The following is a 25,124-nucleotide window of genomic DNA, read 5'->3' as shown; positions in this document are numbered from 1 at the left end:
GTTGAGAGAACCCACTATTGAAATGCTTGAAAATTCAGACAGAAACAAACACGAAGAGATATCGTCATTAATTTTTTCCTATATAATCTGCACTCTACAAAACACAATTCATCTAAATTTTAAGTACATCTTTGTCGTGACAATAAAATTTGGGCCTGTTTCTCATCTCCTGACATGGAATTTTGCTGACACAGGATTGGAATGTATTTTACTCTCGCTAGTTTCTTCCTGCACTAACAAAACAACTCACAAATCCCCAGTTTGGTTCCTAGCGCATTCCAGCAGAGGGGGGTTGACAGCAAGAATGTAGACTGAAGCACATATCCAAGTCCATAAATATTAATCACATCCTTGAAGCACTTTATCTTCACCCACAGGTACATCATGATTTTGCCTTTCCATGGGCTGCTCCTTATTTGTGCCACTGTGATCCTTCACAAAAGTCCTGAGGCACCCATTGATTATGCGTGGTGCTGTTCCATCACAGAACCGTTTTGCAAGATCAACCGCCTTCAAAACAGGAACAAACTAAATCAATAAAATGAAAGGTGCCAAGGAATAGAGAAAAAATAAATCTACAGAGGAAGACGGGCCTCATTAATGACAATTTGGTGTCGCGTTCCTAGAACTGTTATTTCAGCCATTGCCAAGTGAAGAATACAAAGCTCCAGGATCCTGCCAGCAGGCTCATTCTGTAGAATTTTCCATTACAATATCGTCAGTCATAAAAATCTTACAAAATAAGTAGATTTAAACAAATAATTCCAACAGATGTAATACAATTGAATGAGTTCTAACAAAGGAAAGAAGCCACCTACAACCAATTTCAGACTTAATTGTCTCACACCTCCACCTATTAAAACATTGAGTACATTTTCCGAATCAAATAATTTTCTAATTTGTTCCATAAATCCATTTCTAGCCATCCAAAAATGTATTTCAAGATATCAGTCAAATGTGTATAAACCACCCTAGTCCCCGGAAGCCCAGTTGCAAAAGCCAATTGCATCAGAGAGGATGCCCCAATTTATCAATGTTTGATGCCTTTGATGATATTAGGTCCAGAAAACTAAGCCCATGTACTTGTGCAAAATAGATCCTATTTATATTCTGCCCGTTGGTGATTGAAAAGGCTCTATGTTCGCAAAGTCCACCATGCTAGCATTTCCCTATATTAGAAGTCAAATGCATTACTATGTTTTCCAATAATTTTTAACCAAAGAAAAAAAAAGAGAAAAGGAAAAAAGATCATTTCCTTGTATAAAGAAATTTAAATTAATGTTCTGGATATTAAGATGCTAATACAGTACTAATGTGCTCCTTTACCAATATTTTCCATGAAGAATACATTCGTACTACCCATTTAAGCTGCAAAGGATGTTATTAACAGCAGAGAATACAAAGCTTTAGACAGGCAAATTTTTGGACATAAAGAAAGAATACATTTAGAAATGAGAAAGAAGCTGACTTAACTCCCAAGATGGTTCGAACAAAAGCTGTATATAACGAAGGGGCAGGGGGCAAACCATTTTCTTCCACTTATCTTTTCTTCCCTTCCCTTTTCTTTTCTTTTCTCTTTTTTTCTTCTCTTTCTTTTTCTTTCCCTTCCCTTTCTTTTCCTTTCCTTTCCTTTTTTTTTTCTTTTTTTTTCTGTCTTTTTATATAAGATGTGCACGAGGCACATGAGGCATATGCCTCTAACATGCCTCATGAAAAAAGCGCATGAGGCGTACACCTCAGAGGTGTCAGCGCCTCTGGCATACGCCTTAGGGCGTTTGTACGCCTCCCATGCCTTTTAAAACACTGGTCAGGAATATGAATTTGCAATGAACATTTCCACCTCTTCTGAATCACTCTAAAAGTTCGTGTATTCGAGGCATAGGACCATATATATGATATGTACCTGGTGAAGGTTCAAATTAGATTGCTGTAAGGTTTCTAGATGGTTGTAGTGCAGACTTGGGATCGAATCCCACCTTCACCAGGAATTGAGGGGTTTCAGGGTTGGGGGAAGGCTACCCCTGCTGTGTAGCCCATTTGCCTACCCCCCCCCCCCCAATTAAATAAACAAACAGACAGACATAACCAGGTTACATGTATTGATGCACAAAAAAATGACTGAAATGACAATTCCCAGGACAGTTTGCAACCAAAACCACCTCACTTTTGCCAGGTTACATGTACTGATGCACAAAACAATGACTAAACATTACAATCATATTAACGCATCATGAAAAATGCAATGAACAAAATAGCTGACCATACATAAAATGGCAAATTGGCAATACTATAGACTAAAATTAGCATTTAAAAGGAAATAAACTGCAGTAACATTATTTAAGAAAAAGATATATAAGACTTAGAAGGTAAAAGTATTACAATTAATATGACGAAAAGATATATAGCACACACCTTCCAACTTGGAGGGGCTATTTTGTCAATAATAAGGACATGTTTGTCCCATCTATCCACAACTGCAACCAAAAGTTTCTTTGTGAAACTGCATCAAGCAGAGAAAAATACATTTAGTCCATCCAAAAAAACTACTGATTAAATGGTATCTCCTGGGAAGCCACTGGGAATCTAGCCATCTGGGATCACAGGGGATCATAGAAAGGAAATCCATTTTCTTTATATTTCAGCCAGCAACAATTACTAGTGAAACTTAGAATAAATTAAAACAATTTACCGTAAAATTAGTTTGCTGTATACCAACTTTGGAGGTGCTGAGAGGACTTCTGCTTCTGAGGCACATAAAATACATAAAATTTTTACATTAATGTTTGAAAGAAGGTCCTTGTTCATGAGAAACAAAAGGTCTAATAAAGAAGTGGATGAAATAGAAAAAATAAGGTATATTGATAAAGAAATTGAAGAAAGAAATCAATTTAGTCTGTAAGTTCATATTTTCTTCCATGCTTCAAACTTGCTATCAGCACTATGTAAGTAAATTAACAACTGTTCTTATTAAAGGATGCTAAAACCCACCAAATAAGTCTATTATTCAAACCCAGCTTATTGGACAGCAAAGCCATCTTCATACCAAATTAAAATATTGTGTCCTCCTATTCCAATACACTCTCACCACCCATCATCATCATCATCATCATCATCATCATATGGGATCAACTACACGAATCCTGTTTTGCCATTCCGTTCTATTTAATGTCATATCCATTGTTAAGTTATTGGGGCTTAAACCATTATCCCTGCAGGTGTTGGAGAGAGGAACTCACTCAGAAAAGAGATTCTCCACTGCTCCAAGGTTTCAAATTGGTTTTCTCTTCAAGTCTGTCATCTCTAATTGTTTAAGGAAATTCAAGTGTATTTAGTAACTCTCAGGTGCAGGCCCTTGGATCTTTAGACCTTATAATATAGAAGTGAGTAGAAGTGAAGTCTTTGGCCTCTAGGATGGGCAGCTTGTCTAGATGGAACCCTACATCAGCTATCTTGGCTTTTCTTTGTTTTCGATCAGCTTGCACTGTGCAAACATTTCCTTCAGCTCAGCATTTGTGTTGGTGGAGTAGTTTTACCTTCTCACATTCATATTGCCTTTCATTGTTGTTGATAACCAAAAAATATATTTGTCATATGATGCATATCCCATACTCTTTTCCCAATGTCTTTTTTTTTTTTTTTTTTCTGGAAACTAGATTTTTTAACGTGTTCTGAGTTTTGACTGCTTAGACCAAGCCATTGAACATTTGTTAAATGTTGAGAATGGGTTCACGGGCCTTTATTTGATCTTGGGAATGGGCTGGTTGATGGGCCTTTATTTTGCCTTGAGATTAGGACAAATGTAGACCCAAACATTCTGTGCTGGATGTTCCTGCGTCATCATATGAGCATAGAGATGTACACAAAGGTAGCAAAGCCCAGAAATTTGATAGTATAAATTAATCAAATGGCCAATCAATGAGGCAAACCAAAACAAAATTCTGGTTTAGATCTAAACCAGAAATCAATAATCATGACTTAAGGAAAACTTGAGCATGGTATGAGTCATGACAAACCAGATCTTCATCTTCAATTCAGATGCCTTCTGATACCATGATGCCTAGAGAACTGTAGTGGTTGGCAGTTACATGCTTTGGTGGCTCTAAGTTTAAGGGAGTTACCTATTAATTTGGCAGATGCTGACATATGAATAGGCCAGAAGCTATACAACTGTTTTCTTGCTGATATACACAATAGTTTTGAGCTTTGCCTTTAAGGTAAGGCCTTAATTCCTAATATGGATTGCAGCAGTTCACATGTCAGCTACAGTTTTCCACAACTCTGGAATATATAGAATCTAAAGGATGGCAAAAAGTCTGGTTAATTTTGTAAGGGAAATATACAAGTGGGTGCAAGTAGAATCCCATAAACATTTCGGGTTTCTCCACCCTGTTTCTCTTTTTGAAATTCATAAGCACTTGGAACTCTGCACCAACAAGGTTTAGGTACCAACATTGAGCATAAGAAAGCTCTTATTGAATGTTGGTAAATGCATAAATCTACAAAACACCCAATAAACATAATGGACAGGAATACTTGACTATGGAGTCAACATAGAAGGATCAACCAAATCTTGTCCTCCCAACGGAATGAAGACTGAAGAATAGCCAAGGCAAAAAGACTGACCAATAAGCAATTCCATGAGAAAATAAAAATAAATTTATCAGATTTCATATGAAGCGTGTACATCTGTATAATGTTTTCCATAATCACGACTATGTTGTGAACTTGTGATTTGTGAAACTAGATAAGAGCCCCCAATACCAAGAAGCTGCTGTAATGCCTATATCATGCAAGACATGGCAGGATAATTGGAGAGTGGTCAAGACAACTTATTGGTTTTAGCAACCTACAATAAATAAGATAATCATTTGATATCCATATAATACTTTGGTAGATTGGTTTCAACACGTTGCCTTCAAGTCAAACCAAGGATGGAGTTTGATGATTCTCTTGGCGAATTTCAAACTATAGAGAAGGGCAACAATTTTGAGTTGGTAGTAACATTTGCGGATAGAAAAGATAAGCATGATTACCATGTATATTTGTTAGTTTTATATAGAGAGCACAAATTGCACAATATGGGAAAAAGAAGACAATTACATAAAGGTTAGGAAAGAAACAGAGCATGTGAAATGCAAAAGGGAGAGTTAATAGTCACAATAGCAAAAATACAGACAGAACTTGTGATATGCTAAAGGAACATAAGCATGATTGCAGACACAATAGGTATTTGGAACCACCCATCGGGTGGAATGCACTAAAACCAGTCACAGAGAACAAATTCATAGTTTTTACGCATCAGCTAGCCCAAGGAGTTAACACTCATAGTACCATACCATTAGCTACAAATGTACTACCACTTGAGAGAAACAAAGCAATTATTGAGTGGACGAACCATTTATTACTAAAGCAACCATATGAAACAAATTTCAAGCTGAAATAACCCATTTTGGTAAGGGAACGAAACAGCGGCAATAAAGCTACACGTAAAAGGTTATACATCAGTAACTCCTTACCAGTTGCAGACTCCTTTTCATTCTTGCGTAGAAGCTCCTCTGCTTCTTCTTCCGTCTCCGTAGAGAGAGGGGGGCCACTAAAGTTCATGTGATTGTATTCCAACAATAGTGCCTTGTTAAATTCATACCCGGGTTCTGAAAGTGAAGACGAGAGGGTTAATTATCAGTAAACCATACAAGAATTGATGTTTTTGTATAGCTTGGTGAATGGTGATGGTATGGTGGAAACTAAAAACAACCTAACCTCTTTTCGCATTCACTCGTTTGTCGAGTAGCCGAACTGGATCGGACCCTTCTAAACAAGAGGCATAAGCTATCAATCTGCAATTAATTTTAGTCCAAAGTTAAACAAAACCAAGCTTAACAGAAAAAGATAGAGACGAAAATACCAACAATATGGACTTACAAAGCAAGTTCCCTGGCAGCTCTCGGACTACAAAACCTTCCACTCTTATCAATTTTGGGCAACATTTCTTTTGAAGAAGACAACGAATCTGAGGTTTTGTCTAAAGCATCCACAGCGGCCAAAGCAGGAGAAAGAAGGGAATTTCGAGGGGGCGTTACGAGAACACTACTTTTGGTGAAGGAGCCAGAGTTCTTGATGTGTTTATGACGGAAATTAACGAATAGAGGCGGTCTAAAAGATGTATAATAGTTATAGAAACCAAATTTGAGATGGGTTTTCGAAGAAGTGAAGCTGAGAACGGAGCTACCTTCCATTTTTCTCGAATTCAAAGGTTTCAGGTCCAGGGCTCACTAAGTACTAACTGCTGAAGATAACAATATCCGCTTTCTTTAGTTTTATCTGTGCTCTTCGAAAATAAATCTAAAAGCTGAGATTTATAGTTTGCGAATTGCGATTTGCGAGCGAGGGTATTTGTGCCTAGAGCTGTAAATCGGGCTGTGCCACCCGCGGCCCGATACGAACTTGGACCGGCTTGATACGACGGTTTACGGGTTAGCACGATACAGCACGACCGAGCGGGCCGCAATTTATATTCTATACATATTTTATATATAATTATATAAATTATAATTAAATAATAATATACTAATAAAATAAATATTTTTTAATTTTATTATACTAATTTATTTAATTATTGTATATATAAGTAATTTTATATACAAATTCATATAAAATTAAAATTTTTTTAAATACAGTACGAGTGATACTGTGAAGATTGGTTGCAATCCTATGTTGGATTTATAGTCTCCATAAATTGTTTGTTGTGATTTGGATGTATTATTAACGAGGCTTTGATCGAATGAATATATTCACATGATTTATTACATTACATATGGTTGTAGTGTAAATTTATCAATGAGATTTTAGAGAAACTGTCACGTTTTGTGTTTCAAAGTATGATGCCCATGATTTAAAAAAATCCCATTGAACACCACAAATCCTTTTTTCTCTTTTTTTTTTTTTCATCCATCAATATTTCTTCATGTTAAGCTAATGACCACTCCATGTTAAGTATGGGGCAACCACAACCCCTATTTTTGTTTTGATTCCACTATCCATTGAATAACTTTGCACGGGCCATGCTGCGCCAACTCGTGATGGGCCCTGCCGACCCATGAACTTCGAACCCCAGGTCCAGCATGGCCCTTATGGTCATGTATACAGCCCACAATGCCGTCATGCTGGATTATATTGGGCCAGTCCAAAGTTGAGTCAGGCCATTCTAGGTTATGAGCGGCCCGACCCATTTTACACCTCTATACCTCATCGACTCGACGCAAAAGCCTTTTAAAAAATTGACTACTAGTACTAAACATGACATTAATATGCTTTCATGCATAAATCAAGTGGATTCTTCATGTGAGAGTTGATGGATAGACAAGGGATGGTAGGTAGAGTAGTAATTTGCATCCTTCAATTGTTATTTGATGGTGGTCCCTTGTTGGAGCTCATGCAAATAGCTGAAAAAACCTAAATCCTCCGATGATAAAAGTTGTATGGTGGAATGAGCCTCCTATTTGGCTTCAACATCATCATATATATAGTTTAATGGATACTTGAAGAGAGAGGGGAGCGGGTGTCAAAAGCTCATGGTCCTCATCACATGGATCTCTGTACCTTTAAAATGTCAAAAGCTCATGTATCTTTTTAGTTTAGTGATCATCAAGGTCAATTTCGTCAAACAAGGAAAAGAGAAGAGAATAGCGGATTGGCGGGAGAATTTCAGACAAAGATTTCGAATTTACGAAAGTCCCTCCAATTCTTCATCAGCTAGAACGAGAATGGAAAAGCTTTTCGTTGTGTCACTCCGACAAAAGCAAGAAAAATCGGAACAATATCTCCTCCCAAATCTCATTCCTTTGGGGGCATGTTTCCAATTTCGATCGACTCAACTTACCAAATCCTTCTCTACAGATCATCTCCATCAGGCTCAACACCCAGTTCTTGTAGATCTTCCTCATCGTTAAAGCAAACCCATAGAGAGAATTTCTTTCAGAGAAACAATAGATGAGATGATTTGAGATATTGTTCTTGGATTTGTAGGACAACCCATTTCGTTGTTTCAATTATTTTATAAAGTAACTACATTTATAGCTTTGAAATTAAATTTTGGGTGTCTTCTTCGTTGTTTCAGCTTCTTCACTAATGGGTAGAAATCCCAGTCAAGTTCTCTGGCGAGAGCTGGAGAACCTTGATAAGGATTCTGAGAGTCGAAAGTCAGCAATGAAAGTACTCAAGTCGTACGTGGAGGATCTTGATTCTAAGGCTATTCCCCTCTTTCTCGCCCAGGTATCTGAAACCAAAGACAACGGTTCATCTGGGGAATACGCCATTTCTCTCTATGAAGTCCTCGCTCGCGTCCATGGTCCCAAAATTGTCCCTCAGATTGACAACATCATGATCACCATCGTGAAAACTTTAACATCAAGTCCAGGGTCCTTCCCTCTTCACCAGGCTTGCTCCAAGGTGGTTCCTGCGATTGCAAGATACGGGATTGATGCATCGGCCTCCCAAGACAAGAAGAAAATGATAATTCAGTCCCTCTGTAAGCCTCTCTCCGATTCCCTAATGGGTTTCCAAGAGGGCCTTGCTTCTGGGGCCGCTCTCTGTTTGAAAGCTCTCGTTGATGCTGACAACTGGCGATATGCTTCGGATGAGATCGTGAATGAAATTTGTCTGAGAGTTGCAGGGGCCTTGGAGGAGAAGCCCACTCAGACTAATGCTCATATGGGCTTGGTTATGGCATTGGCAGATCATAACAGCCTAATAATTGAGCCTTATGCCAGATCACTGCTAAGATCTGGTTTACAGATCTTGAATGCTGGAGTTGCTGATGGGAATTCTCAAAAGCGGTTGTCAGCGATTCAGATGGTGAATTTCTTGATGAAATGTTTGGACCCTTGGAGTATTTCCTCAGAGCTCGGGGCCGTGATTGAGGCGATGGAGAAATGTAATTCCGATCAGATGGCTTTTGTGAGAGGAGCTTCTTTTGAAGCCTTGCAAACTGCACGGACAATAGCTGCAGAGGGAGGTTCAAGATTTGAGGGTGAGTCAAATTCAATGACAGAGTCAAACTTCAGTAGAAGAGGTTATAGCAGGAAGAAAAATTCATGTCGTGTTGCAGACCGATCACCTGTTTCTGCATCACCAGAGTCACAGACTGTTGATTCTTTCACTGAATACGACTCATTGGCTGAATCACCATTGTCAACCGCCCAAGTTTCATGTAACTTTGATTGCACCAAAAGGTCGGTGAATCGGAGACTCTGGAGAAATGAGAATGGTGGAGTTGATGTGTCACTCAAGGACGGTCTGTACACGGAGGTGGGTATGGCAAGTAACGTTTCAAATATGCTTTTTGAGGAATTTAACAATGGTGAACCGAGTAACCAGGGCGATTGCTCAGAGTTATCAGGGTTCGTGCCGGAAAGCCCAAGAAATAGAGTCTCGCGTAATGCTACTCCAAGCCCCCAGGTAAACAAACTATACATTCTTAACAATGAACCATTGATTTCTTTAAGCGTAAGAAATGGCAAGTCCTCACTAATAGTGAATGCTTTCTGATTCTGTACTCTGAGCTCAATTATAAAATGAAAATGAAGTTAGTAGAAATAGCACCCCAGTATCTAGAATGCTTGTATTGCCAATTGGTTGACTTAGAAGTTAGAAATGTAATTCAGTACAGGCACCCATTTCAGCTTTTTAACAATTGCTGATATGAGAAGTAATTTAGCTAGAAGAAAAATAACTGACAAGAACGTTTTGTGCTTCAGAGATCACGCTCTCAGCTTAACATTGATGATATCTTCACGACACCAAGAAAGCTCATTCACTCTCTTCAGGATCCAAATGATGTGAATTCTGACTTTCTTGAACAACCACCCAGAATGTTCAAAAGCATGGCCTCGAACCAATTAGGATGGAGCCCAGCAAGCAATTTTGTTGAAAATGGAATCTCTTGCAAATTAGATAGTGATAACGAAGGCGACAAACAATCAATCGAGACTGGGGAGAATGTCCAAGTTGGATCTGAATCAGTATCATCAACTAGTGATGTTCCTTCTGATGGTGATCCAGGAATTTCCAACGAAGTGGGTCCCAAAGATAAAACTGAAGTTCAGTGCGAAAATATAAAGAAGAGAGGCTTGGGGAAGCTTGTTCGTAATGTGTTCTGTGTCTTTTTTGTCCTTCTTGCAATTATCATGTCAGCAATGCGGATTGATAATCAGGATCAGGAAGACTTTAATCTTGTTCCTACTTAGTTTATTTATTTTGTACACTGAATATTGACTGGATAACTCATCCAGAATTGAAAATTATGAGTTACTATGTTAGTTTTGCATTACTATATTCTGGACAATCATTGAGTAGTTTCTTTTGCTTAATAGAAGTGATGAGTATTTTGTTCTTGATACATTCATTCATCTGCTCAAAATTCCCAGAAACAAAGAAAATAAGGCAAACCAGTGTACTTATTTAAAAAGGATTGAAGACAAGCTCAAAGAAGAAAATACAGCATAAATTTTCTTTTGGTTTAGAGATTGGGATTGTGTAAATATTGCCCACCACTCCATACATCTTTAGGATCCACAATTATTGGTTTCAGCACAGCTGATGCACCTGTACAGATATAAGCATATTTGCTGTACCATTCATATTTTGAGCCGGGACTGAACATGTACATTTCATCAAATCCTTCTCTCCCTACTATAACAGAGTTTCTTCTGCCCTGCCCATCAAGCAACAAAAATAAGAACCCAAAATCAGTTGTAGAAGCCAAACAAAAAACATGTCAAATACCAATACTCAATTGTAAAAATATTTTATACAACCAAGCATTTCCTTTGTTGTTTGTGTAGTATTATTATCTCAAGCTTCAGATGCGAGGCAAACAAAGAAGAAATAACTCATCCAAGATATGCCTCAGTTAATGTAACTGCATTCATGATCTTTCTACATTTCATTTCATTTTTCTAAAAAGTCCAGATGTTTGAAAAAATGGAGAAAAGGTTGTGAATCAGATAGCATTGTATTTTGGTTTGGAGCATGGATGGCACTACCAGGTCTGAATGGCTTCTCTTTGATCACTGCCTCAATGAATACAATTAGTTCTCTATAATTGAAATTAATGAAATTAACTTATTAAAAAAATCAAAGGATTTCTCATGGAACAAGTACCCTATCGACGATTGTGAACCTTCTAGGTGTACTCGTGTAAACTCTGCTCATTTTCTCTGTTAGCTGTGCATAGTTGTCATTCTCTTCGCCCTCCAATTCTTCTTCCATTTCTCTGTCTTCCCTCTCACCTGTTCTACCCAAGCTCAACAATCGTCCAAGTGCTGTATTGCCTGACAATTGCCTGGAAACTGGCCGTTTTTCCTGACTAAATTTAGGAGGAACAATACTGAAGTCTGATATGAATGGAGGCCTGCTGAAGTAATTTGATCCTTCCAGACCAACAGCATAAGTTGCATCTGGTGTGCTTACTGTCAGATGGGTCATAACAGAACCTACCAATTGGAGAGGCAAAGATTTCAAGTTAGAAATTACAAGCTTCGAGCTTAGGAGCTCTGGTTGGAGCGTTACAATGTATGTAACTTCAATCAAGTCATCAGAATCACCACTAATCAGTTCAACCTGCATTCAAAAGTCCCATATTTATTATCCTGAAAGGCTGTCAATCAAAACCCAAGCACCAAAGGAGGAACAAAATTAAGATAAACAGGCCTGGATGAAGTTCCGAGGGCTCCCTCTAACATCACGAAGAGCCCAACCACTTGGAGACCATGGCACTGCACCATCACTCGTGCACTTGAAACACGGATACACCCCTCCTCGAACAACAGCCTGACCCTGTTCACCCTCTGAAACCCATGTGTGTAGCACCTCAAGCGTGCTCCCATGCCACATAGGAGCCTTGTATGAAGTGATCATACCACTCGGGAGTATCAGGTTGGCCGTACTTCCATTTTCCAGTCCCATCCCAAGCACACAACTCTCACCAATTTCTACAAAGCTGACTCCGTGGCCACTGAATTCTCTCTTCAAATAGCCCACGTTGACTGGTGAAAGTGAAGTGGAAGCTACAGCTAGCAATGAGAAATCCCTCTTCTCTCCATGGCGAGGAAGGCTTAAGCGAACAGGAGGGGGGTAGAAGTTGAAGTGGTTAGTCGGGTGTGCAGAGGTGATAGGAGTGAAGTTGGGAGAGAAAAGGTGAGCATTAGCCATGGCTGGGCTTTCTCTAATAGTGAATATATTCTACTACCCGGAAGAGAAGAGCTCTGGGTTACAGCTTGGTTATCTCCACTCTCCAGAGAGAGAGAGATGGGACTTGGGACTTGGGACCGAAAAAATAACATAGTCGACAAATGGGGCGGGACCCGTTGAGTGGTGGGCCATGTTCCTTTCTTTGTGCATCAACCTGGTCGAGGAGTATTATGGATAGAGCTTTTTGCGGGATCACTTTTTATCATCTAACAGTCGCAGGGGATAGAGCACAGAGGAATATTTCTCTTCTTGGTAGTCCAATGCTTGTGGTCGGCTAAGCTCCTCAACCTTATCTCTAACACATTTTGTTTACAAAGTAAAAGACAAAGTCCAAGGGCCCACCCAAGGCTCAATTGATTGATCTACTAATAAAATGATGATTTATCGGATATATCTATCTGATCTATCTTGTAGTACTGAAATTTAATCAATCAATCACATTGCATTAACGGTAGTACTTGGTACACTTAGTAACTGGGAAAAGAAAAAAAAAAAAAAACCCAAGCCATTCTTACTCTACAAAGAAAAACAAATTTTGATTCACTTTCTAGTTTCTATAAGCTATATTACAAATTATCATGCTCAATAACTTGTGCCCCTCTCCATTCTTCACCGGGGTTTATAACTACAGGCACCAGCATTGAAGCAGGGCCAGTGCAAATGAAATAGTCCTTGCCATACTTCTGAGAAGAACCTGGGCTGGATAAATAAATGTCATCGTAACCCATCCTTATCACCCTGAATCCGAGTCCACTCCCCTGAAAGATGAAACAGAGAATGCACCATTGTTAGATCTAAAAATCAACTTTGTACAAATTGCAAATTTAAACTATGTGAAATTATGCCTCAAAAGTAATTCAGGGAAGAAACTAGCCAGTCAATCTCATCAATTCAAACTCAGAAATTCTGTTCTTGGTAAACATTGAACCGCAACTGAGAGATATCATGCCAATGTTACCTGATCTATGGTTTGGTATTTGGAGGGTGGAGTGTTATATATTCTCTTCAATCTTTCCTCTGGAGGAGCTGTGTACACCCTGCTGACCTTATTCTTCAATATGGTATAGAGTTCGTCTTCAACCGTCCATGAACCTGGCTTGTTCTGGGTTTCAGAACCGAAAGAAAACAAGCCCAGAGGCTCTGGTTTCATTGCTTCGGCTGGGGAGAGGATTCCAAAACTTGAAGATAATGGTGGATGGGTGCAGTAAGAACATCCCTTGAGCCCATGGACAGCTGACCCTTTTCGACTCTTCAATTTTAGGTGACTTAGTATTGCACTTGCTAGATTCACAGCCTTGCGTCCATTGTTCTTCACTATGACTGCTGTTGCCATACTCAGAGGATAGAGTGAAATGATGTAGGTAACATCCAGACCTCCGCAGGCGCAGCTTAATTCGACCTGCAGAAAAAGGTGAAAAACCTGTATCTAAGTTTGTTTACACTATCAATTTGGGTGCAGAATGAAGACGAAATGACCCATCTACAGCTTCAGTCATCCACTATGCAGAAACTACAAAGAATGGACACTTGAGGAACGGTACATGGGAAAGACAGTGGTAGAACTAGTACCTGGAGAGCATCGATAGAGTCGGAGTCGACATCTTTCACAACCCATTGCGACGTACAAACCGGTGACCCTTTTGAAGTCGACTCAGAAACATCATTCAAGATCAGACCAATCCCACCTTTGACAGAACCAGTCCCCCCAGGGAGGGTATAGAGAACCTCCTCGAACCCGTCGTCTTTCCAGTAGACTTTAGGCTTGTACGATGTGACAAGGCCACCAGGAATTCGAAGGCGTAGAGAGCTGCCATTTCTGACAGTCAGTTCAACAACGGGGACGTCGTCGGGTTCCTCAATGAATTTGATGCCTTTCCGACCGAATTTCTGATCCAGAGTCTGTGAAGTAGATGGGGCGGTTACAGTAGAGGAAGAGACCTTGATCAAATTGGGTTTTGGTTTAGGGAGAGAGAAAGGAAGAAGGGAAGCCATGGTGGGTGTCGTCTTCTTCTGCTTCCACACACTACCCTGTTGCTAAGCTCATCCTTATATGTCACATGACTCGCAACTCTAAACCGTTTGTTTTTTCTCGGTTCCATTTTGGTTTGCTTGTTTTGTCTTTTACCCCTGTTTCGGCTCTTAAATTTACATTACAGCATAGCAACGCGACGGGCTGGGGAGTGGTGTAAATTCCAACGGAGGGGTATTTGTTGCAAAGTGAAAGGGGGTCGGAGACCTTATAATTTACCCCCGAGAATACACCTCACACACCCCATTCCCACGTGCATTGAGAACATCTCCCATAACAAGTAGGGAAAATACTATACATTAAGCTCCCTTGATGCAGAAAATTATTTGCACCAGAGCCACGCCAACCTATCCTTCCCCATTTCAAAATTAAGAGCATTTTTTTTTCTGGACGGTGAGTGTGACATCGCTATTAGTTGGTGCAGAGGATGTAATCTCCTTCATTTACCATTCATTATATTGTCGTAGTGAGATACATATAATCAAAGCAAACAAGTCTTAGCCCATGTTCGGGAGTGCTTGGTTATTGAAAAAATAAGTGCACTCACGAGCATTTGATGGACAGAGAAAATAAACCCTTAAATTCTTTGCCATGTAGGGGGCCTGGGGACTGGGGAGGGCTCAAATTCAATCAGTCTCCCCTCGCATTTTGCATCGTAGAATTTTACATAACAATGAATGCACTGCCTCCGACTCTCTGAGCTATCCACGCCTCCACGGTTTTAGCAAGTGGAAACGGTTTAGCTCTATTGGTCTAAAAGATATAAGGTGAAAAAGGAAGAAATAGGATGCCCGCGTTTGCATGACAAGACTCTGATTGGAATTCAGGACTACTACAGTTAGCCAGCCTGCCTACAAATAATGGATTCTCGGTTTTCAGTTCACTACTGCAGGTTAGACATCAAAATTGAAAAATTAAAAAAGAAATTTCCCCAACTTGAGTTGCAAGCAAATATGACAAGGGGGCATGGGCTGGAACATAAATGTAACACACACTTCCATTTGTTACTTTCAATACAATCCAAAATTTTTCTTCCATCGAAGGTCTTGGCATTCAAAATCCAAGGAAAACCCCACTCATCTGGCAAACACCAGCACAACAAACATCATGATTAATTACCCTGTCAAAAGCTAATCCTCGTCCATCGCTGAAGGCTGATCTCTCTTTGGACCACCCGCTGGTTTTGCCATTATAATCTGTAATCACAATAGGCAGTCTTAAAAATTTACAAAGTGCTGATGCATTATCAGGTGATCTCTGCAGCAAGGTATCTAGGGGATGAAAAATCTCAGTAATACATGAAATTACCTGGTCTACCCGAAGCACAGTGCAAGCAGCATCTGCAGCATATTTGAGGGCAAAGAACCTGTCAACATATCCGACAAAGATGATTAAGTCATGATTCCAGTATAATTATTAGCAACTAATATACAGAAACAAAAAATGAACACTATAAATCTTTATATACATGCTTAAATCATTCTAAATCCTAATCCTAAAACAATGTGGATGGTTTCCAGCTCTCCTGGTGGAAGAAACTACAAAGCTCTTATTCACCCTTCATATCAGTTCTAACATGTAATACTATAAGACCTGACCTGGTTGCTGTTGATCACCATCAATAAACAAAACTTATTTAGGAGAAGAGTTGAACCACGCAGAATAAAGATACAAATTGGAAGTTTAATATTCCATTCAAATGCGTCCAACAAGATTTATTACTGGACCTTCAAAGCCTATTTGACCAAGTTGTATCCGAGTCCAAACCCCAAGAAGCATTTGACAAAACATTATTACCAACACATGGATGATACTCCATAATGAAAAAAGTTACATGGTCAGATTTAGAAATGGTTCTAGGAAATAGACAATATGAAGTGCTCACTTGGTCACATGGAGGTCCCAAATATCCATAGCAGTTACATCCTTGCAAACACCTTCCTCCAAGTCAATACCCACTTTTGTCTTTTCAGCTGCATGATCTGCATAAAGGGTGGAAATGATCTCCATTGCATTCAGCCCAGCATTATCAGCCAAAGTTTTAGGTACCATCTCAAAGCTTTCAGCAAACTTTGCAATAGCATACTGATCTAATCTGCAAGCAGAAGTACCTTAACTTCAGCAGCTATACAGGACATGGCAAACAACAAAGGCATAAAAATCATAACCATAGAAGAATGTGACATGTTCAATGCTGAAATACTGAACAAGAGAAAAGAAGAGTGTTTTGATACCATAAGATAGTATTATCAACCTGCATTCCATATCCTTGTTTTCACTAATGTGATTCTTTCCATGAGAAACATCAAAAAATTTAGTTTTGAATTTCCATGACAGACAGCAACGAGTTCAAGACATCTCATAGATAATATAAAACCATTGGAACCAATTTCATGTAGGAGAATCCAGGAGTTATGGCTATGAAGGTATCTGACAAAGGGAAAAGGAAGAGAAAGTAACAGTTACCCTGTCTCCTTAAAAGAGAACTCTTTCAGTCTTCTTGCCAACTCAATTTCACTTGCTGCAGCCCCAGGGATTATGCGACTGTCCCTGCACATAGCCTGAGATAGAGAAAACAGGTTAATGTGCCAAAAGCTGATGAAAACAGGTTGAGTAGCAGAGTTCATTTTTTATTGTCATCAACGTTTAAATTCTGCTACAAGGTTAATGAGCCAAAAGAAAATGCAAAGCAGGAATACCTTATATGTATTTACACCATCATCAACTGCTCTTTCAAGGTCATCTAGTATACTGTCAGTACTTCCCCGTAAAACCACAGTAGATACAGAATTTCCACCCTCTTCGTTTTTCACAATCGTTACCTATCAAGTGAAGAAATATACATACATTGAAGGTAAAGAGAGGATAAAACCAAAAAATAATAAAATAATAAAACAAAAAACTTCAATAATAGCACTTATGAATAATTGGAAATACCCGAACACCACCAATCTCATCTACCGAAATAGAATCAGCATATCCCAGCTCGTCTGGGTTTGGTTGGCTCAGCTTCAACTATGGCCAAGATTACAAAATTATATTAGTTAGAATAAAAGGAAAGATTTCCTTGAAATTTGAAAATTACAAAAGATGAGGATGATAATGAGATGATGATATGCTTACAAGAGCAACAGAACCTGTAGTACGGCAAAATCGCCGCAGTTCAAACTTTGAGCTAATTTTCAAGACCATGAGCCTGTAGCAAAAACATCAAAATAAGCATGGTTCTGTCGAGAAAAAGGAAATTGCACAATTGGATGCCATGTGAAATACTGAAAATAGTTCCCTTTATTTCATCTCTACAAAGCATTTCAGCATACAGAATTGTTACCAAAAACACATCCAAAGCTGTTAGGAAAAATAGACAAGTATCCCATTTTGAACAGGATCCAAATAAATTATTCCAGTATTTTTCTTCACACCAGCAAATTTCCAATTTTGCATGGTGAATTAATACTCTAAATTAATACCGGTTATGAAAGAAACATGAAATATCACATGAAACTGGTTATGAAAGACACAAGAAATGAAATATCATACAAGGAACCTAACAGAATTTTTTTAAGATGCTGAGACATTTGGGGAGAGAAGCAGAAAAATAAGGAAAGTCATAATAAAAAATAGCTACAGCAGCAAGCATAATTAATCATTTGATGTATAACTTTAAGGGAGTTACTATTTTTTTGAAGATAATCATAAAATTTATTGAAGCAAAACAAGATTACAAGGAAGGTGATAAACAATCACCTGAAGGAAATAGGGGCACTTTAAAAGGAACGTGAAATCAAACCTTTACAAAAAAAAGTTCCCCCAATTGAAATTTGTGTCTACTAGGTCCTCTTTATATTCAACGTCTATCCAATTACTCCTAAAATTGCTTTTCAAACATTCTATTGATTGTTATTAGGGTAAATTTATGATGCCAGAAAGGCATGCTACCAGGGGCTTCGACCAATCAACCCCCAGGTGAATTTTGACGAATAACACCTGATTGGTTGCAACTTTTATTATACCAGTTGATTGGCTATAAGTCTTTCCAGTATCATGTCTTTCCACCATCATGGCCAAACCCCTATTATTATTGTTAGAAAGTAGTTTTTGTTTTGTTTTCATTCATATTTATACTTTTGTTGAAGTTAGAAATATAATTGCTGATTTTTTATTTATATTTATTTTATTTAATTAATCATGTTATTCGTGTGCCTATTTGGGTTTTGGACAAAGATAATTCCAAAAAAACGAAGCTTCACGAATAAGGATAGTTTTTGTTTTGTTTTCATTCATATTTATACTTTTTTTGAAGTTAGAAATATAATTGCTGATTTTTTATTTATATTTATTTTATTTAATTAATCATGTTATTCGTGTGCCTATTGGGTTTTGGACAAAGATAATTCTAAAAAAACCAAGCTTCATTCCTAAAGACAGGGAGAAAGGATAATAACTTCATATAAATAAGCATTCTTTGTATTAAAATTGTTATTCATAATTAATAAAATACTAAACACAAAAATGGGATTTGTAATATTTACAACTAAGCGAGCATAACTTTTGAAATGAGGAAAATTAGTGAAGAAATTTCTGCACTGTCTTTAATTTTCTTCACTAATTTTCCTTTGTCCCCGAGTTAAAGGAATATAAAGGAAAAATGTATACTACTCCAGAAGTTTAAATGCACATGAAGATCCAAGCATCAGTGGTTTAAAAAGGGTAATGTCTAATTTACTTGTAGCGCTCACAGAAATGCAATGCCATCTCTCCAACAGCAGCTCCACTGACAATAACCTTGGCACCTGAATCTGCAACAGCTTTTATAAGCTCCTCTACTTTTGCCTCCTCTGTTTTTGCATAGTTCTCTAGCTGCAAAATGATAGTCATGCTCTCTATGAGAACGGTATGCCCATTAGAAAAGTCTGGCATCAGAAGCTGGTTTTACATGCAACCATGAACTGTCCATTGTTCTCTTAAATCATGGTAACAGAAAAGAAGAAACTGTCAAATAATTTTTTTCATTAGTATAGCTCAAACCACCAGGGTTTCCTCAGTAACAACAACTACAGAAACAAAAACATCCATACAAAATAATTGACCTCAAAATGACTAGCAGGGCCTAGCTAGACTTCTAGTTCTAGGTGATCAAGACACAATTTAAGTTTAATAACATTAGTAAAAGTTCAATACTATGAAAGTTCAAATAATAAATGGGTCATTATCCAATGTTGGTACCAGCTATCCAGGTCAATAAAAAAAAATCTGATGATGGGTCATAGAATACATGAAGCTTGCTAAACAATGAAAAAACATTCACTGCAAAAAAAAATGAATAAAACTAATTACATGAAGCTATAACTTACAAAACAGAAAATGTGCATAGTATGAATATTAAAAATGATGTTCTTTAATATTGCTTCATGTTTTCCTTTTCATTGTTCTAGTGCTTTCTGGTATAGGAACCCAAATCTCAGTAGTTTGAGAATATGCAAACACCAGAATCTGCCTCTGTCATTTTTTTTTTGATAGCTAATACATATCTCTCTGCTGTACTTTTTGTGATTCATAGAAGTGATCATCCTTCAGAGCCTCCAGGCTCCAGCCAGTTTTAGCTCATGAAAGTAGGTCACTTAGGCTTCTTTTCTACACAAGCCATCCTAATTTCCACATTAGCTGTTCCTTATCCTCCCGAAATCCACATCAGCTAAAAAATCCACTATTGGTGTAGACCTTTCTCCCAAGTGTTAGATGTTGCAAGAAACAAGCATGCAATTTCCTTAAAGTCTCTACTTGTTGATTTGATGCTAATAGAAAACAATGTCATAGGCAAACAGAAGGTGAGATATTATGACATCCACACCCCTCTCTGAAACATTTGATCCACCAAAGTCCCAACTGATCAGCCTGACAAACCCTGCCTACTAATACCTAATTTCTTTTTCATTCTTGCTGAAGCTACACTGTTTAACTTGAACTGACTGGCTTAAAACAATAAAACCATTCACATGGCCTCCACGCATTTACCCTCTTGTTAGATTAGAACAGTACACCATGTCACGTGACAATGACTTAATCCTTGAAACTTCCCCTACAAACTTACCTATGTTCTTAATCAATATCAACATTTCATGCATTAATGCCATATCCCCATAATCTGGGATGAACACGTAGACATGTAAATCCTTAAGTGGAAGTACAGGTAGTGAATCAATTGCTAACAACACCCAAAACTTTTGCATCCCCCATCCAAACTCCCTGTCACCAAAACTACAACCAAAAAGATTTTTAAAAAAAAAAAAAAAGAGAAGAGAGGAGAAAAAAGAGAAGCCTCAAATAACCAATCATTAGATCATTGTCTAAACGCATGACTAACAGACTACCTTCTTATAATTGATATAAAATGAAAACAGATAGATCATAATCAACATAAATAGAAATTTAGCTTTATTTTTCATGCAAAAGCTAAAAGTGAACATAAAAGAGTAAAGAAACATAAAGAAAACAAGTTTCTTCCTTCGATATACAACCTCCTTGGCACTATGAATTAGAACAGTCCCCTTTGTTTCAGTCGCAGATGTATCAACACCTCCAGCAAACACGGCAATCTGCAAAAGAGACCATCAAGTAGTATTCCATCAAACAGAGAGAACAAGAAGAAGAAATAACAAATAAGTGGTACATATAATTAGCATTGCAAATCCAACCAAGTGAAACTTAGGAGCATATTCCATGTTATAGTATATAATAGAAGTATTGCATAAGGACTCTACAGAAAAGGCACCCAAAACAAAGAGAAGTAAACCAGTTGTTTGGAAACTTGGATAGATTTCTAGACGTATACAGTACGCAAATCTTGCTAGAATCACATGTCCAGAGTAGAAGACTTCTCTTTCAATTTATCTCGATTTGCACTTCTCTTTCAATTTTTCAATCTGCAATGGTGTCAGAATATAAGACTCCATGGGAGGGCCAGATCTAGAATAACTAAGCATCAACCAGTCAAAGTGTTGATGACTAGCCATGCAAGGGCCAGACCCACAGCATCACTAACTAGTCAGTCGACACTCATGATGCACTCACCTAGAATGACTAAGCATTGACTAGGTTCACTAGTCAACCACAAAATCATTTTGAAGTTTTATTCGTTTGTTTGTATCTCTAATTATTTGAAATAATATGGTATATTGCTACATTCATACTGTTACTTTAAATACTTGTTTTTGAACATGATTGCATGATGATAATACATAATAGGGAAAAATCATAGCCTATCCAACCTAACTTTTTCTTTGTTTTCAAAAGAAAGACTGAAAATTTAATGTTCAAATTTCAATGTTGTTCTTTTCTCGCATGACTGTACTCTATAATCCTATTTAACTTGATTTATGAGATTACATTAATATCCTAAATTTGGAACATATCTTTTTTATCTTCTATACATTGCATCAACTAGAGATGCCAAAATGACTAGTCATCACTTCATTGCATTGATAACGCTGATTAACACTACTAAATTTGTCAAAATTGAAAAAAAAAAAGAATGCCAAATTGTAAAATAATCAGGAGATTCATGCAAAGTAATCAAACTTAATGATGACCACACAATACCTGTAGGAAGCTCCACAAGTGAAGAAATAAATAATAGAGAAGAATCAGAAAGGAATCCACCACACCTTTGCTTTTTCCATCCTTTTTATGCTCCCAGCAGCATCACTTTTCAAGACCATACCCCGAACAATTGAAGAATTATGAAGACCTCCACCAAGAAGCTTTGCAACACGGACATTATCCACATTGAAGTTCACTGGATTCTTTGGGCAGACCTGGATGCATGCCTGTATTGAGTAAAAATACAAATTATTAGACAATGAAGGCAATAGTGACCCATATTGGCATAAATATCAACAACAGCAATAATAACAAATTTCTTGTTCTTACATCAGCAATAAGAGGACATAAGATATTTTCTTGTCCAAATTGTTTGCTAGCAACAGAAGCTTTCATTCGGGAAACAACTTGGTACTTGTTCCGGACATCCATTGTTTCTGAACCTTTCTCTACCAACTCATCCAAAATCTCAACTGTCTGACAAGTAAAGAGACATGGCTCAGAATAAAAGATTACACAAATTTCCAAATTCATGAATATTATTAACTATGAATACGTGGGAAAACATTAAAAATAATTTTGAAGACCTTATTTATTGCTTTTGTGTATCCACTAATTATTTCACTTGGATGTAGGCCCATCCTGATAAGCTCCTCTGCATTTTGTAGAAGCTCCCCAGCAAAAGATATCGTCAAGTTAGCTCCATCACCTATTTCCTCTTGTTGAGCCTTTCCGGCTAATACCAATATCTTGGCTGCAGGATGCTGGACCTCAAGTTCATTCACAATTGTTGCAGCATCATTTGTGACAAAGAGCTTGTCCAAATGATTGATTACCATCTTATTCATACCTGAACATATATATATTAAATTTTAGAAACAAATGTATTAGCAGCTTGTAAATCTTAAACCAGTTCATGTTATGTTGAGAGAAATGTCCCATTTCTCGTTAATATGGAAAAATGAAAGCATATCCCTTCAGAAATACAAATGTAAGACAAAGTAAGAGCAGCCCTTGTTTTTCTTCCAATCCGTGTATGTATGTTCCTAAAGCTTTTCTGGTTCCTCACGAACATTGCCACTTTTATTCGTCTTGGAACCGTAATAAAGAAAAAAACAACAATCAGGTTCGTTTTTTCATAGCTAGATTACTGAAACTTGCAGCATCCTACTACTTGTTTCCTTCTTTGCCCTAAAATCCCAAATGATGCCTGTGAGTTCGGACAACCATTTTCAAACAAATGAAAACTAAATACATTCCAAATTCCAATGTCAAATAATCAGTGAACAGAAGCAGCGCATCGAATAAATAGTTAATACTACAACAAATGGACACTTTAAATATTCAAACTATATGTAAAAAAGGGCTTAAATCAAACACCAAGAAACACAGAGTCCCGTGACCACAAATCCTTAATCTTTCATCAGGCTTTCAAAAGTACGGGAAAAAAACGAGAAAATAATAAATTTCAACCAGGATCTGATCAGAACAGTTACCATTTGGGCCGAGAGATGTCCTGGTGATAACGGACAGCTGCTTGCAGGCATCAATGTTCTTGAGAACTGCTTCGTCAAGGCCAGAGAGATGCTTGTGGCCTTCTTTGAGCATTGCTTGAATCCCGTATGGTTGCATTTGAAACCCCATTTTTTATACAAATCTATCAAACTAGGCTGACTTCGTTCGGATCTTTAAGCTACTACTCGGCCAGGACCGAGGGGGTACGAGTGATCTCAATAAAACCCTAGAAATGGCGACGTTTCCGCAAACGATGAAGCGAGTGGCAGTAAGACCTACGGACCCTGTTAATAAGGAAAAAACCCTCTCACTGTTGCTTTCGACACTGAGTAGAGTAGTAGAGAAGAGGTAGCGCCTTCGCCTCTCCAGTCTCCAGTCTCCGACTTAAGCAGAGAAAGAGAGTTGGAAAATTAAAAATAGAAGAAGATGCGAGAAGAAATTCCAGAAGCCGCGAAAACGGACGTTACGGACCTAGGGCCTCCAGCCGATGATAGACTCATATAACGATCTAGTGTAATTGTGACGTTCTGAGTGTTCAACTACGTAAGCAGGGACGAGAGAGGAATTATAGCATATGGTGATGTTCCGTTGGTAATTTTGATTTGCGTCATTTCCTAATTACTATAACATGATCGAGACCGGATCTGCTCCTCAGGGCGTCTCACATGCACATCCTACTAATTAATTATTATTCACCGGAGATGTTCTCAATGCATGGTGGATGTGCATGTAAAGCGCCCATTCGTGAGGAGTAGATCCCGTCTTAACATGATCACCTAAACTAAAAGGGAAATGTTTAAAGGCATAGACACGTGGTTGTTTATTCCAAAGTTACCCCTGAATGGAATATGTTAAATAGTATAGATTCATTTATTCTAAAAGTACACTAACATGTTTTTTGTTTAAAAAACAAAATTGACCAAGTAGAGAAAAATATAATGGTTATTCATGTTTCATTAGGGGCAAATTTTATATTTTTTGTTTTTAATTGTTTTTTATTAAATTTATTTGAACGGACGATATCACAATAGTGCTAAAACTGTAGTTTCCCACTTTTATCTAATGAAAGGTTGATTAAGTAAATTGATTATGAACTATAGGGGATGTTTTAGTAAAACACAAACTATATGATAGGTTTTAATAAATTCATGAAACTATATGGGGTGTTTTGGTAAATGACCCTTTTGGGTTATGATCTTTTAAAACAAATTTTTCATGATTCTAAAAAATTAAAGTAAAGATGGATTTTTTTTTTGTAATTTGAATTTTGTATGTTTATTTTTACATATTTTAGGGCCCTTGTTCCTTTTTTCAATAAATTCCTTATCTCGGTAAATACACTTACCTAGGTAAGTGTTTCACAATAAAGATTTACATGGGTAGGTACATTTACCCATGGTTTTTTTAATTATTTCATATGCGAATAAGGCAATGTCTATTTTAGCAATAAAAATTTATTATTAAAAATGATATTTTTGTCCCATTGATTTCTTGGTCCCCCCTCTTAAAATCCCCCCCCCCCCCCTCCCCAGAAACAAAAAAAAAAAAAAAAGAACGCCCCCTAGATGTCATGATTTTGATTGTTATTTTGATTTCTAAAAAACATCTAGGGATAATTATTCATATATACAGTATACAAATAATTTATATATGCCTTTTAAGCTGATCCCATATAACACAAAAGACACTTTGTTAATAAAACATTTAGGGCCCTTTCACATACCCATTACAT

General features: G+C 37.6%; 5 protein-coding genes across 7 annotated transcripts; 1 reads left to right on the top strand and 4 right to left on the bottom strand.

The window, feature by feature from the left end:
* Nucleotides 1–41: 41 nt before the first annotated feature.
* LOC148844486 (antitermination NusB domain-containing protein) lies at nt 42–6,381 on the bottom strand. Its single transcript, XM_088955007.1, has 7 exons — nt 5,923–6,381; nt 5,761–5,837; nt 5,517–5,651; nt 2,690–2,744; nt 2,413–2,500; nt 594–692; nt 42–510 (listed from the first exon to the last, which is right to left on the bottom strand). Exons 1-7 carry the CDS (start codon nt 6,234–6,236, stop codon nt 340–342), a joined length of 939 nt encoding a protein of 312 aa, XP_088811133.1. The 5' UTR covers nt 6,237–6,381; the 3' UTR covers nt 42–339.
* Nucleotides 6,382–7,631: 1,250 nt separating this feature from the next.
* On the top strand, nt 7,632–10,396 carry LOC148844485 (protein SINE1-like). Of its 2 annotated transcripts, XM_088954397.1 has the most exons (3): nt 7,751–8,021; nt 8,117–9,456; nt 9,756–10,396. In XM_088954397.1, exons 2-3 carry the CDS (start codon nt 8,128–8,130, stop codon nt 10,242–10,244), a joined length of 1,818 nt encoding a protein of 605 aa, XP_088810523.1. In that variant the 5' UTR covers nt 7,751–8,021; nt 8,117–8,127; the 3' UTR covers nt 10,245–10,396. The 2 variants fall into 2 exon arrangements, with proteins under 2 accessions (XP_088810522.1, XP_088810523.1); XM_088954396.1 differs by having other exon boundaries at nt 7,632–9,456.
* A 27-nt stretch (nt 10,397–10,423) lies between these two features.
* Nucleotides 10,424–12,552, bottom strand: NDF5 (NDH-dependent cyclic electron flow 5). The gene is made up of 3 exons (XM_088954400.1): nt 11,710–12,552; nt 11,161–11,619; nt 10,424–10,711 (listed from the first exon to the last, which is right to left on the bottom strand). Exons 1-3 carry the CDS (start codon nt 12,208–12,210, stop codon nt 10,517–10,519), a joined length of 1,155 nt encoding a protein of 384 aa, XP_088810526.1. The 5' UTR covers nt 12,211–12,552; the 3' UTR covers nt 10,424–10,516.
* A 119-nt stretch (nt 12,553–12,671) lies between these two features.
* Nucleotides 12,672–14,463, bottom strand: PNSB2 (NDH-dependent cyclic electron flow 1). Its single transcript, XM_088954401.1, has 3 exons — nt 13,819–14,463; nt 13,208–13,648; nt 12,672–13,007 (listed from the first exon to the last, which is right to left on the bottom strand). The coding sequence occupies exons 1-3, from the start codon at nt 14,239–14,241 to the stop codon at nt 12,816–12,818; spliced, it is 1,056 nt and encodes a 351-aa protein (XP_088810527.1). The 5' UTR covers nt 14,242–14,463; the 3' UTR covers nt 12,672–12,815.
* Nucleotides 14,464–15,074: 611 nt separating this feature from the next.
* On the bottom strand, nt 15,075–23,933 carry LOC148844482 (TCP-1/cpn60 chaperonin family protein). Of its 2 annotated transcripts, none has more exons than XM_088954398.1 (13): nt 23,374–23,933; nt 22,465–22,727; nt 22,208–22,354; nt 21,943–22,104; nt 20,797–20,874; nt 19,005–19,138; nt 17,402–17,474; nt 17,216–17,293; nt 16,978–17,100; nt 16,745–16,839; nt 16,164–16,373; nt 15,587–15,644; nt 15,075–15,474 (listed from the first exon to the last, which is right to left on the bottom strand). In XM_088954398.1, exons 1-13 carry the CDS (start codon nt 23,519–23,521, stop codon nt 15,409–15,411), a joined length of 1,635 nt encoding a protein of 544 aa, XP_088810524.1. In that variant the 5' UTR covers nt 23,522–23,933; the 3' UTR covers nt 15,075–15,408. The 2 variants fall into 2 exon arrangements, with proteins under 2 accessions (XP_088810524.1, XP_088810525.1); XM_088954399.1 differs by having other exon boundaries at nt 22,465–23,068; nt 23,374–23,865.
* Nucleotides 23,934–25,124: the final 1,191 nt, after the last annotated feature.

The sequence above is a fragment of the Nelumbo lutea genome, chromosome 7 (genome assembly GCF_056320005.1).
Source record: "Nelumbo lutea isolate HS-2025 chromosome 7, American lotus-T2T, whole genome shotgun sequence".
Classification (NCBI taxonomy): Eukaryota; Viridiplantae; Streptophyta; class Magnoliopsida; order Proteales; family Nelumbonaceae; genus Nelumbo; species Nelumbo lutea.
The sequence above is the reverse complement of the archived record's forward strand: the minus strand, read 5'-3'. Positions and strand labels throughout refer to the sequence as shown.